Source organism: Bos taurus, chromosome 10 (genome assembly GCF_002263795.3).
Source record: "Bos taurus isolate L1 Dominette 01449 registration number 42190680 breed Hereford chromosome 10, ARS-UCD2.0, whole genome shotgun sequence".
Classification (NCBI taxonomy): domain Eukaryota; kingdom Metazoa; phylum Chordata; class Mammalia; order Artiodactyla; family Bovidae; genus Bos; species Bos taurus.
This window is the reverse complement of record NC_037337.1, coordinates 21070627-21086002: the sequence shown is the minus strand read 5'-3', so window position 1 is coordinate 21086002 and position 15376 is coordinate 21070627. Positions and strand designations below refer to the sequence as shown.

The 15376-nt window shown below is 59.5% G+C and overlaps 1 protein-coding gene across 10 annotated transcripts in view; it reads left to right on the top strand.

The window, feature by feature from the left end:
* Positions 1 to 15376, top strand: part of CARMIL3 (capping protein regulator and myosin 1 linker 3) — an 18080-nt gene extending 2704 nt beyond the window's left edge. The window contains exons 2-40 of one of the 10 annotated variants that reach the window (XM_024997530.2): positions 116 to 210; positions 518 to 568; positions 673 to 732; positions 818 to 933; positions 1146 to 1243; positions 1475 to 1545; positions 1644 to 1717; positions 1942 to 2017; positions 2096 to 2184; positions 2646 to 2740; positions 2973 to 3059; positions 3275 to 3384; positions 3518 to 3595; positions 4164 to 4240; positions 4320 to 4424; positions 4517 to 4586; positions 5009 to 5090; positions 5218 to 5314; positions 5465 to 5519; positions 5600 to 5772; positions 6014 to 6082; positions 6299 to 6392; positions 6478 to 6576; positions 7156 to 7284; positions 7461 to 7574; positions 7989 to 8164; positions 9091 to 9178; positions 9333 to 9470; positions 9750 to 9813; positions 9931 to 10139; positions 10527 to 10627; positions 11208 to 11523; positions 11809 to 11937; positions 12587 to 12653; positions 12756 to 12845; positions 14293 to 14411; positions 14500 to 14674; positions 14846 to 14956; positions 15076 to 15376. In XM_024997530.2, coding sequence (XP_024853298.1) covers positions 116 to 210; positions 518 to 568; positions 673 to 732; positions 818 to 933; positions 1146 to 1243; positions 1475 to 1545; positions 1644 to 1717; positions 1942 to 2017; positions 2096 to 2184; positions 2646 to 2740; positions 2973 to 3059; positions 3275 to 3384; positions 3518 to 3595; positions 4164 to 4240; positions 4320 to 4424; positions 4517 to 4586; positions 5009 to 5090; positions 5218 to 5314; positions 5465 to 5519; positions 5600 to 5772; positions 6014 to 6082; positions 6299 to 6392; positions 6478 to 6576; positions 7156 to 7284; positions 7461 to 7574; positions 7989 to 8164; positions 9091 to 9178; positions 9333 to 9470; positions 9750 to 9813; positions 9931 to 10139; positions 10527 to 10627; positions 11208 to 11523; positions 11809 to 11937; positions 12587 to 12653; positions 12756 to 12845; positions 14293 to 14411; positions 14500 to 14674; positions 14846 to 14956; positions 15076 to 15104 — 4076 coding nt within the window. In that variant the 3' untranslated portion in view covers positions 15105 to 15376. Of the gene's footprint in view, positions 1 to 115; positions 211 to 517; positions 569 to 672; positions 733 to 817; positions 934 to 1145; positions 1244 to 1474; positions 1546 to 1643; positions 1718 to 1941; positions 2018 to 2095; positions 2185 to 2645; positions 2741 to 2972; positions 3060 to 3274; positions 3385 to 3517; positions 3596 to 4163; positions 4241 to 4319; positions 4425 to 4516; positions 4587 to 5008; positions 5091 to 5217; positions 5315 to 5464; positions 5520 to 5599; positions 5773 to 6013; positions 6083 to 6298; positions 6393 to 6477; positions 6577 to 7155; positions 7285 to 7460; positions 7575 to 7988; positions 8165 to 9090; positions 9179 to 9332; positions 9471 to 9749; positions 10140 to 10523; positions 10628 to 11207; positions 11524 to 11808; positions 11938 to 12586; positions 12654 to 12755; positions 12846 to 14267; positions 14412 to 14493; positions 14675 to 14845; positions 14957 to 15075 lie in introns of those variants that run through there. The other 9 variants (XM_010808940.4, XM_010808939.4, NM_001192464.3 and 6 more) reach the window with 9 other exon arrangements.

Below are 15376 nucleotides of genomic sequence, written 5' to 3'. Positions count from 1 at the left end.
CTTCATCTCTCTCTGATTCTCTCTCCTCCTCTCTGCCCCTGCCCCTGGAGGGCCTTGGGTATGTGGGGGTAGCTAGGGTAAGGGGGGCCCTGAGCAGCCTACTACCCACCTGCAGACAGCATCCGGAGGTGCCTGAGCCAAGGGGCTGTGCTCCAACAACATCGCGTGAAGCTGGAGACAAAGCCCAAGAAGTTCGAGGACCGAGTACTGGTAAGGGACTGGACTGGGGGAAGGAAGGGGGAATCAAGGGCACCTGGGCTGGTAAGGGCAAGGAACCTGGGGGGCAAAGGAGACAGGTGGAGGAGTGCTGAAAAGACATAGCCTGTGGGAGGGGGAGGCTGGACTGGCTGGATGTCCAGGAACCTGGGGCAGGGCATGAGAGAAGCAGGGACTTTCAGAGCAGAAGGCCAGTTGGCAGGGAGTGCACACGGACTGAGGGCGCTGACAGAGCGCAGGGGGACTAGAGCCCAGGAAACTACCGTTTGCTGCTGATGCTCTATTTTTCCCCTCTCTGAAGGCCCTGACCTCCTGGCGTCTCCACCTCTTCCCCCTTAAAGTCCCAGCCAAGGTGAGTTGGGCTGATGAGTGGGAGAACACCCAGGGTGCCCTCCTCTGAGCCCAGCAGCCAGGCCCTGACCAGGAGCTGCACATTCCCATGCCCCCACCCCTCAGGTGGAGAGCTCCTTCAATGTCCTAGAGATCCGCGCCTTCAACACGCTCAGTCAGAACCAGGTGAGCACTGGAGCGTGGGCTCCGCTCCTGGGCCAGCAGGAGGAGGGAACCTGTGTCTGAGTCCCTGCCGCTCCCTCTCCCCCAGATCCTAGTGGAGACGGAGCGTGGCATGGTGAGCATGCGGCTGCCATCAGCTGAGAGCGTGGACCAGGTGACACGACATGTGAGCTCTGCCCTCTCCAAGGTCTGCCCTGGCCCTGGGTGAGTGGCAAAGGAGGAGTCTCTCAGGGGTCAGACAATAAAGAAGCCCCCTCCCCCCTCCCTCCTTCCCCTGGTCCTGGGACCCCGTGACACCAAGGAGAAGAGCTCTCATGTCCCCAGTCCTGCTTTTCCTAGGGATCCAGAATCTGTAACAGAGGAAGAATTGAGAGCCGCTTTCCACCCATCTTGGGATGGATTTGTTGTTTTTCCAGGAGTCTAATCCGGCGTGGAAATGCAGACACCCCGGACGGGCCCCGAGACACGTCCCCCAACTCTGAGACTTCCACATCCACCACCCACAGTGTCTGCGGTGAGCAGGGGCAGGCTCGAGGGAAAGGGGGCCTACACCACCCTGCCCCTTGCTCAGAGTCCTCTGTGTATAGGGCTTGAGGCTCCACAGCTCCCAGACCTCGGAGGTTCATGATGCTGCAGGAACCCAAGACACTGGCACATAAAATGACCTTGACCTTTCCTTGAATGCTCCAAGTCTCCTCCCCACCCCCTTAGCCTTTAAGGAGCCAGCCCATCTCCTGCCCCACAGGTGGCTTCTCTGAGACCTACGCTGCCCTGTGCGACTACAACGGGCTGCACTGCCGTGAAGAGGTGCAATGGGTGCGTTTGGGTAGGGACCTGGCAGGCGGGCAGGTGGGACCTGGAGGGAGGGGCCACGGAGGAGGGGAGCAGATGCGAGCCAGTTCCACCTCTCCAAGGATGTGGACACCATCTATCATGCCGAGGATAACCGAGAGTTCAATCTTTTGGATTTCAGCCACTTGGAGAGCCGGTAAGTAGACGGGATAGAGACTTGACCCCGCATTCCAGCCTCAGCCCAGCCCTTGCCCTTCTAGCCTCTCCCTTCTGGCCCCACCAAGCCTGGGCTCTGTCTCCCAGCCCCCACACCCACTGCCCTCCACCCATCTAGGCTTCCAACCACCCCATCCTTAGTCTCTTCTTTCCTGCCCCGGTCACCTGCTCACCACTTTCCTGCCCCCATCAATCTTCCCACAGAGACTTGGCCCTAATGGTGGCAGCCCTGGCCTACAACCAATGGTTCACCAAACTCTACTGCAAAGACCTGCGGCTGGTAGGGTCTAGGAGGAATGGGGGACGGGAGAGTAGTGCCCTCTCTGGCTCCTGACCACACGACCCCCTCTGTCCCCAGGGCTCTGAAGTGCTAGAACAGGTGCTACACACCCTGAGCAAGTCGGGGAGCCTTGAAGAGCTGGTGCTGGACAACGCTGGGCTTAAGACGTGAGGCCAGCCTCCTCCTTGGGTAGTGGTGCTCCTTGATGTAGTCTTAGGGTCCCAGAACCTCAGGGCATGATGTAGGCCTCGTGATGTAGAACCATCTCATCCAGCTCCTCACTTTACAGAAGAGGAGACTGAGGCCCAAAGAGGGCACACAGCAAGTCCCACCTAAGCCTCCCGACCCCCAGCTCCACGGCCTTCCCCAGTATCTCCGAGCCCCATCCCCTCCTGCCGTCAGCCGCAGAGCAGACTACTCTGCTCCTGTCTCGAGGACCCGCAGCCGGGCTTTGTCTCAGCACCACTTCCCAGGTACTCCTGAGTGACAGCAGGCTCCCTGCAGGCCCCGAGCTGCTCCTCACCTGTGGGGACCTCTGACCATTGCAGCCCCAGCCAGGCAGGCAGATGGAGGAGGAGGGGAAGCCCAGAGCCTGGGACAAACACATCCTTCCTCCCCTTCCCTGAAGGGACTTTGTCCAGAAGCTGGCCGGGGTGTTTGGGGAGAACGGGAGCTGTGTGCTGCATGCCCTCACTCTGTCCCACAACCCCATCGAGGACAAGGGTGAGCCCCAGCCCTGAATCCTGCCCCCCACCACAATGCAGACCCCCCCAGCCCAGCCCAGAGCCCAACCCAGGGCTGAACAGGGGCTCTCCAACCTGATGCCAGCCCCTATCCCAGTACCTCCATCCTAGACCCCAGGCCCACATTCCACTCAAGCCCCCTGTCTGACTCTGCACTGCCTGCCCCCACTGCCTATCTCTCAGGGAGGCCCTTTTCTCTCTCCACTCCCCAGGTTTCCTCAGTCTGAGCCAGCAGCTCCTCTGCTTCCCCACTGGCCTCACCAAACTGTGCCTGGCCAAGACTGCCATCTCCCCTAGAGGTACTTGCCCCGGGACCCCTGACCTCTGGCCCCCGACCCCTCCCCCCCCCTCGCCGTACTACCTGGGTATCAAGTCCCAGAGGCCCCACCCATGCACATGGTATCCCAAGGATCGCAGAAGGGACAGGAGCACAGCTGGGGAGTGGGGAAGAATTGCATGCAAGGGGGAGAGGTGGGGATGGGGGCCAACCCAGCCCAGTGCCCGCTGTGCTCAGGGCTCCAGGCGCTGGGCCAGACCTTTGGGGCCAACCCGGCCTTTGCCAGCTCTCTCCGGTACCTGGACCTGAGCAAGAACCCTGGGCTGCTCGCCACCGACGAGGCCAACGTGAGTCCACGAACAGCGCCTCAAGTCCCTGCAGAAATACACTCAGGGCCTGGAGTCTCTGCCCTTTAGCCCTGGGGAGGGGAGGGGCTCTGTCACCCCTCCCCCTGTAGCCCCCTCTGTCCTTCCTTCCCAGGCCCTCTACAGTTTCCTGGCCCAGCCCAATGCCCTGGTACACCTGGACCTGGCGGGGACCGACTGCACCATCGACTCGGTGAGGGGGTTGGTGATGGGGGAGCCAGCCTGCAGGGACTTGGGGAGGCCAGGGTGGGTCTCTGCCTCACCTTGTACTCTCTGGTCTCTGTACTCTCTTTGAGTACAGAGGTGGGTCAAGCTGATAGGACGGCTTCAGGTTCAGCAAAATTCCAAAGCGACCCCAAAGCTCACCCCTGTGTGGCACTTTGTGCGCTGCCCAAGGTTGTGCTATAGCTGTGCCTGAAAGCCAGCCTGGATCCATCCCCTGGCTGTGCACCCCAGCGCAGGGCTGAGTCCCCCTGGGGGAAAGGACTCCTTCCCTAACTTGAACCAGCCACCTTATAAGCCTGTGGTGGCCCTGGCTTTAACACATCCACTGCCTATGAGCCTCTCACACCCCTGGGGCCGGACAGGTGGGAGGACACCCACTTTCCACAGAGGGGAAACTGAGGCTTGAAGAGGCTAAGTGAGGCAGGCACAGCGGGCCTTGCACAGACTGACCACAGAGGGTGAAGCGCCAGGACCTCGGTGGGGTTAGAGGAGGGAGTCTTCGCTGCCCCTTGAGATGCGCCCTGTCTCCCCCACAGCTTCTGGGTGCCCTACTTCACGGCTGCTGCTCCCACCTCACCTACCTCAACCTGGCGCGAAACAGCTGCTCCCACAGGTGGGAGCGCAGGGGTGTGGGGAGTGGAGGGGCAAGCCATGGGCACCCCCTCCCTTGCTGACCCCAGACATCTCCACAGGAAGGGCCGGGAGGCGCCCCCGGCCTTCAAGCAGTTCTTCAGCAGCGCCTACACTCTGAGCCACGTCAACCTGTCGGCCACGAGGCTGCCCCTGGAGGCCCTCAGGTCGGGTGGGTGCAGGGTTGGGGGCGTCCGAGGGGGAGCCCTGAGAGAAGGGGCGAAGGGTAAAGGTGGGCCCGCTGACCTTGTTCCCACAGGGCACTGCTCCAGGGCCTGTCCCTCAACAGTCACCTCAGCGATCTGCACCTGGACCTCAGCAGCTGTGAGGTGAGCCCTCCTTCCTCTGCCATTCATCTCTCTGACCTAAGTCAAGCTCTGACTCCATGTTGCCTCTGCACTACCCCTCTGCAGCCCCACAACCTGACCACACCTCCACTCTTTCTAGAGGTCATTTCCAGTCTCCGGTATCCCCTCCCTGACCGCTTGGGGATGGGAAATACCAGGCTTTCCCAGCAGATGGCAGGAACAGGCTGTCTCCAGAGCAGCGGCCCAGAGATTTTTCTGGCAGAAGGAAGGGAAGAGAGCCCTGGGGAAGGATCTGGTGTGGAGAAGGGGCCTCCTGATTTCACACTCGAGACCCGATTTGACCTTGAATCCTGGTGTGACTCCTCTTATCTCTGAGCATTAGAGGGGCCCTATCTTCCACCCCAACCCCTGCCTCCTGCCTCACCCCCACTGTGTCCCTACAGCTCCGCTCAGCTGGAGCCCAGGCTTTGCAGGAGCAGCTGGGGGCTGTCACCTGTGTGGGCAGCCTGGATCTGTCAGACAATGGTGAGTGGGGGCCCCTCCCTTCCTGGGGGCCAGGTGGGGACAGGGGCCTGGAGCCTGGGGGAGAAACCCTCAGATGACTCTTGTGAGACTCAGGCCTCAAGTCCAGGCTTCTCCATCTGCCGGCCAGGGTTCGACTCAGACCTCCTGACACTGGTGCCTGCACTTGGGAAGAACAAGTCTCTCAAGCACCTGTTCCTGGGAAAGAACTTCAACGTCAAGGCCAAGTGAGGCCCCCCTCCCTATACCCACAGACCCCCACTCCATCATCAGCTTATCCTTTTGGCTCACTGTATCACCCCTGACCACCTTTCTGCTGCTCCAGTAGCATGACCCCAGCCCCCTCTCCTCCTACTCTGAGTCCCAACTCCCTGCAGGACCCTGGAGGAGATCCTCCACAAGCTGGTACAGCTGATCCAGGAAGAGGACTGTGTGAGTGCCGGGGCCTGGGAGGGGACCTGCAGTGATGGGGGCTGCAGGGACTGGGTCCAACCCCCCACTTGCCAACACAGTCCCTGCAGTCACTGTCGGTGGCAGACTCACGGCTGAAGCTTCGCACCAGCATCCTCATCAATGCCCTGGGCAGCAACACCTGCCTGGCAAAGGTGGATTTGAGCGGCAATGGCATGGAGGACATCGGGGCCAAGATGCTGTCTAAGGCCCTGCAGATAAACTCCTCCCTCAGGTGGGGCCCACGCCTCGACCCTCTCACCTGGAGCCCCAGCCCTCCCCCAAACACACATACCTGCCCTCCCTGCTGCCTCACTGCTTATACCCCAGTTTCCAGGAGACCCTTAGTCCCAGGACTATCTCTGAGTCAGCCTCATTAACTAGGAAAGGTGGGAGGGCTCCCGGTGGGGCTGTCCCTGCTCCCTAAGAGAGGCCCAGTAGGAGGGGTAACAAGCTGATGCCCACCCTTTCCCCAGAACTATCCTCTGGGATCGGAACAATACATCCGCCCTGGGCTTTCTGGACATTGCGAGGGCCCTGGAGAGGTGAGTGGGCTAGGGCCCTGCCCTAACCAAGCCCCCAGCCTCCCTGTACCTGGATCCAGCCTGAACTTCACAAGCCCAATCCAGTGCATCTGACCTAATAGCATAGAAACGTTAAGGAGGACCGTGGAGGGACGTGGTCAGCAAGAGGTGGGTGTGGGCAGCAGGAGCCTGCCCTGCCACCTCCTCCCCACCCAGCTGTGCCGCTCTGTCCCACAGCAACCACACACTGCGCTTCATGTCCTTCCCAGTGAGCGACATCTCCCAAGCCTACCGCAGCGCCCCCGAGCGCACCGAGGACGTCTGGCAGAAGGTGGTGGCCTGAGCGGGGTGGATCCCCGGGGGCAGGGGCCAGCCCGCCCGCCCCGGTCCTGACCCCACCCACCCATCATCTCTAGATCCAGTGGTGCCTGGTGAGGAACAATCACTCCCAGACATGCCCCCAGGAGCAGGCCTTCAGGCTGCAGCAGGGCCTGGTGACCAGCAGCGCCGAGCAAGTAAACGTTTCCCTCCGGGACATGGGGGCGCACGTGGGCATGCGGGGAGCACAGGGGCGATGTGTTGGAGTGCAGGGCGGGGTGGGGAGGGGTCGGGAGAGAGGCATCCTGAGGTGCCTACAGCTGGACTGAGCGTGTGAGAGAGCAAACAGAATGGACATGCAGAACGTGGGCCCCAAACATGAGAGAACATGTGGGCAAACAGCAGGGGTCTCGGACAAGGGGTCCCAGGACTGTGGGAGCTCTGCTGAGCGTTCAAGAATGGCCTCCCAAGAGGGAGGGTATGGGGAGGGAGGAGGGAGGAGGGTTCAGGATGGGGAACACAGGTATACCTGTGTCTATATTTGGCAAAACTAATACAATATTGTAAAGTTTAAAAATAAAATAAAATTAAAAAAAAAAAAAGAATGGCCTCCCAAGAAGAGGAAGGGACAGGCCATCGGTAGACGTCACCCTTGCCCTGTCAGTGGCAGCACCAGCGACATGGTCCAAGGGAGCCCAGAAATGGGGCACCCAGGGCCCATCTGGGAAGGTGAAGAGGCGGGGGTCCCCCCTGACACTCCTGCCACTGTGCTGCAGATGCTGCAGCGACTGTGCGGACGGGTGCAGGAGGAGGTCCGGGCCCTGAGGCTGTGCCCCCTGGAGCCTGTGCAAGACGAGCTGCTCTACGCCCGGGATCTCATCAAGGATGCCAAGAACTCCCGGGCGGTGAGCATTCTGCAGCCCCGCCCTCCCCCGACAGTCTAGAGAGCACAGGAAGGCCACGTGCCAACCCAGGAGCATCCACCCCCTGCCCCGTGCATCTACCTTCCTAGCCCAGGGCCCCCCAGGGACCCAGTGAGGCCCAATTCTGGCTTTCTGATCAGACCCTGTTCCTTCTCCAGCTGTTTCCCAGCCTCTACGAGCTGGGCCACATGCTGGCCAACGACGGGCCTGTGCGGCAGAGGCTGGAGTCAGTGGCCAGTGAGGTGTCCAAGGCTGTGGACAAGGAGCTTCAGGCAAGTCCCGGGGGGAGGAGCCCAGTGCTGACCAAGGCCCTTAGCCGAGGGCAGAGGTCAGCACAGGGGGATTACTGTGGGCAAGAAGGAAGTGCAGAAGACCACCTACATGCCCGCTGCCCCAAGGCATTGTCAGAAAACTGGGCTTGGATGTTTGTTGCTCCTTTCAGCCTTAGCCCCTGAACTCTGACTTCTCCCTCTGGACTCTGATCCTTAGACTGACTCTCCCTTGTCCATGTGTCCATGTGGTAGGATGGCAGGAACACTGACCAGGATATGGGGAGGCCTGAGTGTCCAAGGCTCTGCTGCTAACCTGCCCTGTGACCTTGATGAGCTAGACATGCTGCAGTCTCTTCCGTTGTGGGGCCAGCCCTGACCTCCTTGGGGCTCTGGCCTCCTTTCGTCCCACACTAGGTGATCCTGGAGTCCATGGTCAGCCTGACGCAGGAATTATGCCCCGTGGCCATGCGGGTGGCCGAAGGGCACAACAAGATGCTGAGCAACGTGGCCGAGCGTGTCACCGTGCCCCGGAACTTCATCCGCGGGGCGCTACTGGAGCAGGCGGGACAGGATATTCAGAACAAGCTGGAGTGAGAGGCAGGGGCGGGGCTGGGACGGGCTGGACTTGGCCTTGAGCACTTAGGGACTCCGGGGCCCAGCTATCAGCAATGAATAATGAATGACAATCTCCATTACAAGAGATGAATCTTTAACCAACTGCAACCTTGCTATTTAGGGTCTGACTGGTCTTTGCCCTAGAAGTGTAAATGCTGAGCTGGGGTTTAGGAGTCCAGACAGTGCACACAGGTGTACACACACACACAGCCGCACACAGACCCCAGGAAGTGACCTCTAGAAACAGAGCACAGCCTCCTCAGAGGTAGGGACAAAGAATACGGGTACATGGACTGCACTTCTTATCCCCCCACATTTTCGTGGCCCCTAGAGCACTCTTTCATTCCAGTCTGGGTACCACCTCTCAAGACAAGGAAACAAAGGAAAATTATAACACAAACCCATGAAATAGGCAAGCTCAAGAAATACTGGTTCCTGCTTTTACAGCAGTTGTTGATGCTGTTCAGTCACTCAGTTGTGTCCAACTCTTTGCAACCCCATGGACTGCAGCACTCCAAGCATCCCTGTCCTTCACTATCTCCTGGAGTTTGCTCAAACTCATGTCCATTGAGTCAGTGATGCCAGCTAAGGCCAGCAGAATTCACTCAGCAACTCAACTTACCTCTGTCTGTTGCCCTGGAGCTCCAGGGACCTGACCCAGAGCCCCTGTGCTCCTCTTTCCCCTCGGTTCCTTCTCGTCCACCGTCCTCATCCACACACCGCTAGGCTGGAAGGGCTGTGGGTGGAGCTGAGTGGTAGACCCACTGTACCTTGTACAGCAGCTGTGTTTTCCGTGGGCAGCCAGGGCAGCTGGCCCACTCTCTCAGGCATCTGGGAAAGGCTGGGGCAGAGACGCCAAGGTGGGGAAGGGGGAGCTGAGTACCTCTCCCTGTGCCCACAGTGAAGTGAAGCTCTCAGTAGTCACCTACTTGACCAACTCCATAGTAGACGAGATCCTGCAGGAGCTATACCACTCCCACAAGAGCCTGGTAAGACTTCTGAGCCTCCACCAGGTCCAGGGAGGCCCTCTACCCCATCCCACATCAACCCACCTGCCCCCCCAACCCTCCCCATCAAGATCCTGGGAGGCGGGCAACCTCCTTGGGATCTTGATCTTCCTTGTTCACACCTGTCCTTCCCTAGGCCCGACACCTGGCCCAGCTAAGAACATTGTCAGATCCACCAGGGGGGCCAGGCCAAGGGCAGGATCTGTCCTCCCGAGGCCGAGGCCGGAACCACGACCACGAGGAGACCACAGATGATGAGCTTGGAACCAACATCGTGAGCACCCCCACTCCCCTCCTTAACCTTGGTCCTGCCTCCGAACCTGCAAACCACCGTCCCTTTCTACGTCCCTGGACTCCACCCTCTGCCCCACACTGGGTCTCATCCCCTCACCCGGATCCCACCCAGCCTCTTCCCTTGTCCCATTGCCTTGGCTGCCTGAGGACGGGGAGGCACGATGGACCCTAAAGAGAAGACTTCATGAGGAATGGGAGGCTCCAGGTGAGTCTCCTGGGACTTGCCACCTGGCCCCATCATTCGCCTCCCTCTCTGCAGGACACCATGGCCATCAAAAAGCAGAAACGCTGCCGCAAGATCCGGCCAGTGTCTGCCTTCATTAGTGAGTCTTCCAGCCTCCGAGCTGATGGCACTGATTCTGTTTCTTTTATCTCTGCCTCTCCAACCTGCTCTCTCCCCATCCCTCCTGCTAGTCCCTCTAATGCTGCTGTCCCCACAGGTGGGAGCCCTCAGGACATGGAAAGTCAGCTGGGGAGCCTGGGAATCCCCCCTGGCTGGTTCTCAGGACTCGGGAGCAGCCAGCCGGCAGCTAGTGGTTCCTGGGAGGGTCTATCCGAGCTGCCCACTCATGGCTATAAACTAAGGCATCAAACACAAGGGCGGCCCCGGCCCCCCAGGACCACCCCTCCAGGACCTGGTCGGCCCAGTGTGAGTCCCTAAGGCCTCACCAGAGGACCAGCTTCACTTAGCAATGCCAGAGCCAGGGACTCTAGCTCTAGGACACCAATGCCAGAGGTCCTAGCCTTGTGGGATCGGGTGGGGGCCCAGGCAGGCCATGGAACAGAAGAGGGAGCATCCAGATTGGATGGAGCTAGACCTGGTCACAGATAGGAAATCTGCCTGCTGGACAGTGGCAGTTCTCATTTTGGTGAGAGTCAAGAGCTGCCAAGCTTGAGATACCCATGTAGCCTGAAGTCTGTGTTTGCATGGGGTCAGGAGGAGGCAAGGTCAAGTCCCAGGGGGCTGGCCTTGAATAGAGGGGAGGAGGGCTTCCTCACCCAGATAATATATCCTACAGGACTTTCCTCCCAGCAGGCGCCAGTACCTGGGACCCGTCAGGAGAACGGAATGGCCACCCGCCTGGATGAGGGGCTGGAGGACTTCTTCAGCAGAAGAGTCATGGATGAAAGCTCCAGGTGGGGCATCCAGGCACACCCCCAGTTTCAGCAGGCCCCGAGGCCCTAGGAAAGCTCCTGTGTCCACCCACCTCCCAGGGAGGTTTCTCCAGTGGCAGTCTCTCTGGGACATTTCCCCCCACATTCTTTCTTCCCCTCCCAGCCCTTAGTTCTCATATTGTCTGAATCTCCTCAGGACAGCTGGAAGGAATGGGGCTGGAATGAACCACCAGAGTGGGATTGCAGGAGTTGGGGGTTGGGTAGCAGGCCCTGGGATGGGATGACAGTGGCACCAGGCCTGGAGGGGACATGCTGTCACTGTCCTGCACAGATGCCGCAGCCTCTCTCCAGAAGGAACTGGGTCACTTGGAGAGGCTGAGAGGAGGAGGGGAAGGCGTCCCTGGGAGGGAAGAGACTGCTGGAGGGTTACAACAGGAAAGTTGAGGACACCATCCCCTGGGAATATGTAGACAGAGTTACGGAGCAGCAGGGAACACTAGATGAGAGAGAGTGGGGGATTCTGAGAACCACGAACGGCCTCAGCATCTGGCACTGGGCTCTCCCCACGACTTAGTCACTAACTCTCCCCGACCTTGCCCAGCTACCCCCGGACTCTGAGGACCCTGCGTCCAGGCCTGTCCGAACCGCCACTGCCTCCACTGCAGAAGAAAAGGCGCCGAGGCCTGTTTCACTTTCGCCGGCCCCGGAGCTTCAAGGGGGACAGGGGGCCAGGCTCCCCCACCACCGGGCTCCTCCTCCCTCCTCCCCCACCCCCACCCCCAACTCAGGAGAGCCCCCCCAGCCCGGATCCCCCCAGCCTTGGCAATAACTCCTCCCCCTGCTGGAGCCCTGAGGAGGAAAGCAGCCTCCTCCCCACCTTTGGCGGGAGCCGGGGGCCTTCCTTCCGCAGGAAGACGGTAAGTGAGGCAGGGGCTCTGAGTCCTGGTTCCCACACAACCCATCACCCCAGGCAATTAGTGGCAGGATGCTAGAACTCAGGAATCAGGAGAACTTTGTCATCCTAGGTCTCCAGTCCTTGGCTCCTTGGGCTAAGCCTAGTGACCCAGACTCCCAGCATGCAAATGAGGGCAGTGGAAGGACTCCTCAGAGGGCCTGGGTAGGGCTTCCAGACAGGGGACTTGGAGAGGTATGGAGCCCCTTCTCCGTAAGAAACTGCTTCTAAATCTGTAACCTTGTTCCAGGGCACTGAGGGGGCAGAGCCTGGGGAGGGAGGCCAGGCCCCCGGGGCAGCACAGCAGCCGAGGGTCCACGGCGTCGCCCTTCCTGGGTTGGGAAGAGCCAAGGGTTGGAGCTTCGATGGGAAACGAGAGGTGAGGGGAGCCCAGAGTGGCAAACTGGGGGTCCTGCAGGTTCCTGCTTACCACCCTCCCCTCCCCATGGGCCTACCCCCTCTCGTCCCCATGGGCCTGTGGTTCATAGGTCAGTGGAGAGCAGTGCTTTGGAGAGGAAGGTGTGTGCTGTGGCTCTGCCCCTATACTTGGTGCAGAACCCTGGACAAGTCACTTAACCTTCCAGAGCCTCTGTTTCCTTGTAGAGTGTGTGGCCCCCAAAATACTTAACCTCTAGAGCGGCTTCCCAAATTTTAGTGACTTGATCACCAGCTTTATGACTGCTTTAACCTTATACCACATACCATTTACATAATATTTTTATTGAAATCAACTCACCTTTTTAAACTCAGTCTGGACCTAAGCATTATCATCTTTTAAAATCACAGGCTTGTACTAGTCATGTTTTTTCTACGACACATAAAATAAACACATATTAAAATAACAGTATATTCATTCACGTAAACCATTTGTTATGTCCCCGAGGGGTGGTATGGGTATCATTCTTTGAGGAAAAGAGTCTGAGTGTCTAGAGACCAATAACATGAGATGCTAGAGCAGAAGCCCCTTGCTAACCGCAGTCCCCACACAGAAGAGACTTTTTTATGACCTGACTCAGCTGTCCTTTCAGGGCACAGGCCCAGACCTGGAGGGCAGCGTCCAGGCTTGGCAGAAACGGCGTTCTTCAGATGACGCAGGTAAGAATGGGCACCCTCACTTCCTTCCTTTGACCCCTCTCTCAGCCCAACCCAACATGCATTTCCCCCCTCTCCCTTTCCCACCCTCTCCTTCCACTCCAGGGCCTGGAGCCTGGAAGCCCCCGCCACCCGCCCAAAGCACCAAGCCGAGCTTCAGTGCCATGCGCCGAGCAGAGGCCACGTGGCACATAGGTATGGAAAGCCTCTTTCCTGGCAGCAGCTCTGAAGGCCCGAGTGTGTCCAGACAGACAAGCCAGTCAAGGCGGGGCAGTACAGTATCAACATTGTGAAGATGCTTCAGGGTATTTACAAAACTACATCCAAAAGAAAGGCCCCACGGAACAAAAGTGCTTTGCCAGGCTGAGCCAACAGGAACAAAACTGTGTGGATGGTCGTGGGGAATTCTCTAGAGCAGGGGCCATCAGCAGAATGGTACTCTCCATAAAGAAGGCCTCTCTGTGTACCTCAGCTGGGGAAATGGTGGGCAGTACCAACCAGGTCCACCTCAAACATTCCAGTCTCCCCCACAAAGAGCTCACCAGACCATCCTCTGCCCACACAGAAAGGTGCCAACCAGAAGGGGCAAGAGCCCCCCGCCTTGGGGGTCAGACACCCTGGGCGTTCGATTGGGCTCAGCCACCACCTGTAGTGTTGACCTCAAACAAGTTACTTACCTTCCAGAATAAAGAGTGGGGGATCATAGTATGACACCTCCCTTCTGCTGGGTTCACAGCACCTTTCATTTAGGGAGCCGCTAACAGAAAACCAGTCAGCTTGGCATCATTCTCAGTTCCCACAGGCCTGGAATGCGACCCTCCAACAATACTGACAGGGACAGATCTCCCTGGAGAGGTTGACACTCCCTTCCCTCCTCCACTCCCACCCCAGGGCTAGGGCGTGAGGGTGCCCTGCAGAGCTAGGCTGGCCTGAGGCTTGGCAATGCCTGGGCACCTGCCCCATCCTCCAAGGCCAATACATCATGTGGAACATCTTCCCTGATGATCCTGTCCCATAAGCAGGCTAGTTAAGACACCCGAAGACGGGTTCCAGCTTTCATTTAGGAGACCACGGTTGTGGGGGCCGGGGGGAGCACCCCGTCCCCCCCACACACACCTACTGCCAGCACCCTCCAGGTCTTCCTTACCTGCACCTCACAGATACACACACAGACAATCCCATCCATGTAACGTATCCTTGGGTCTGGAGTGCATAAAGCCACAAGGCGGGGCTAGGGTGCAATGAGAATGCCAGGCACCTCTCCTTCAGATTCACCACCTAAATCAGACTGGCAGAGAGTCCTAGGAAGGCCAGGCTGCAGCCTTGGCAGGGCCCCGGGGCACTGCAGCCCTGGATGGGCAACCATGCCTGTGAACCCAGCAGGCCCCAGACCCTGGCTCTGTCCCTGCTCTTCAAGAGGGTCAGCCCGAGCTCCCTGCAGAGGTGACAGGCTCAGGAGGATCCTGGGGACCAAGGGCTAAGGAAACTGGAGAGCAGAAGGAGACATCCAAGGCAGAGATGTAGGAGCAGAGGGGCTTGGAGGGGAAAGTCCTGGCGTCCAGGGCTTTACAGGGGCAGGGGACTGGGAGGGCTATGCAAGAATGTCTTTTCCTGCAGTTTCTCCTCTCTTCCCATCCCCCAGCTGAGGAGAGCGCCCCCAACCATGGCTGCCAGAGCCCCAGCCCAGCCTCCCAAGATGGAGAGGAGGAAAAGGAGGGGGCTGTCTTCCCAGAGAGGACGGTTTCTACCAGGAATGCTAAGGTGAGAGCCAGCAAGGCTGTGGGGAGGGACCTTTGATGAAGCAAAAGGACAATCTAACTGACCCAGCTTCCTTCTTTGCCAGCTGCAGGACCCTCCATTAACTCTGAAGCCCCCAAAGCCCGTGGCTGTGCCCAGGGGCCGCCGGCCCCCACAGGAGCCAGGGGGCCGGGAGGAGGTCGAGACTGGGGGTGCAGCCCCAGGAATGAACAAACCCCGGCTGCAGCTGGGCTCACAGCAAGACCAAGAGGAGCCTGAGATCCAAGGTGCGCCACCTGCTAGAGGGGCCGGGGCACCTCTGGGGCCTCGCTGCCCCTCCCCTCGGGTCTCTTCCTGGGCACAGGATGAGTGGCAGACAACCAGGAGCCACGGCCTGGTTGAGCGCCCAGCCCGGGAGCCCCACTCACATGCTAGGCCTGCCTTGACTGTCATTGCAGGGCCCCCAGATCCAGGTCGCCGGACTGCCCCCCTGAAGCCTAAGCGGACACGGCGGGCGCAATCCTGTGACAAGCTGGAACCTGACAGAAGACAGCCCCCTGACCCCACAGGTGCCAGAGGGGCGGTGAGAGGGTGGTCCCCCTGCCCACCCATCCATCTGATGCAGTGCCCCCGCACGGGGCGGCTGGCTCTCCTTGCTGGGGAGACAGGGTTCCCTGGATTTTCCCAGCAGGAACCAGCGAGCCGGGAACAGACTGACAGTCGCTACGGCACCCTCCCCAGCCCTCCTCTCGACATGTGCCTCACAAGGACTCCGACCCCCACCCGCCCCCACACCCCCAAGCCCCTCTGCCAGCCCCTGTCTCAGGGGTGCAGGATGAGGCATGGGGGACCAGAAGTCAGGGAGCAGCCTGGAGAGAGGGAGGCTCTGCTTGCTCTGCAGATCTCCTCTCCTGGGAGGGCAGATCTGTCTCTCTATCCCCAGGGGCTCTCTCTCCACTTGTATAGAATAAAAAAACAAAATCACTGCC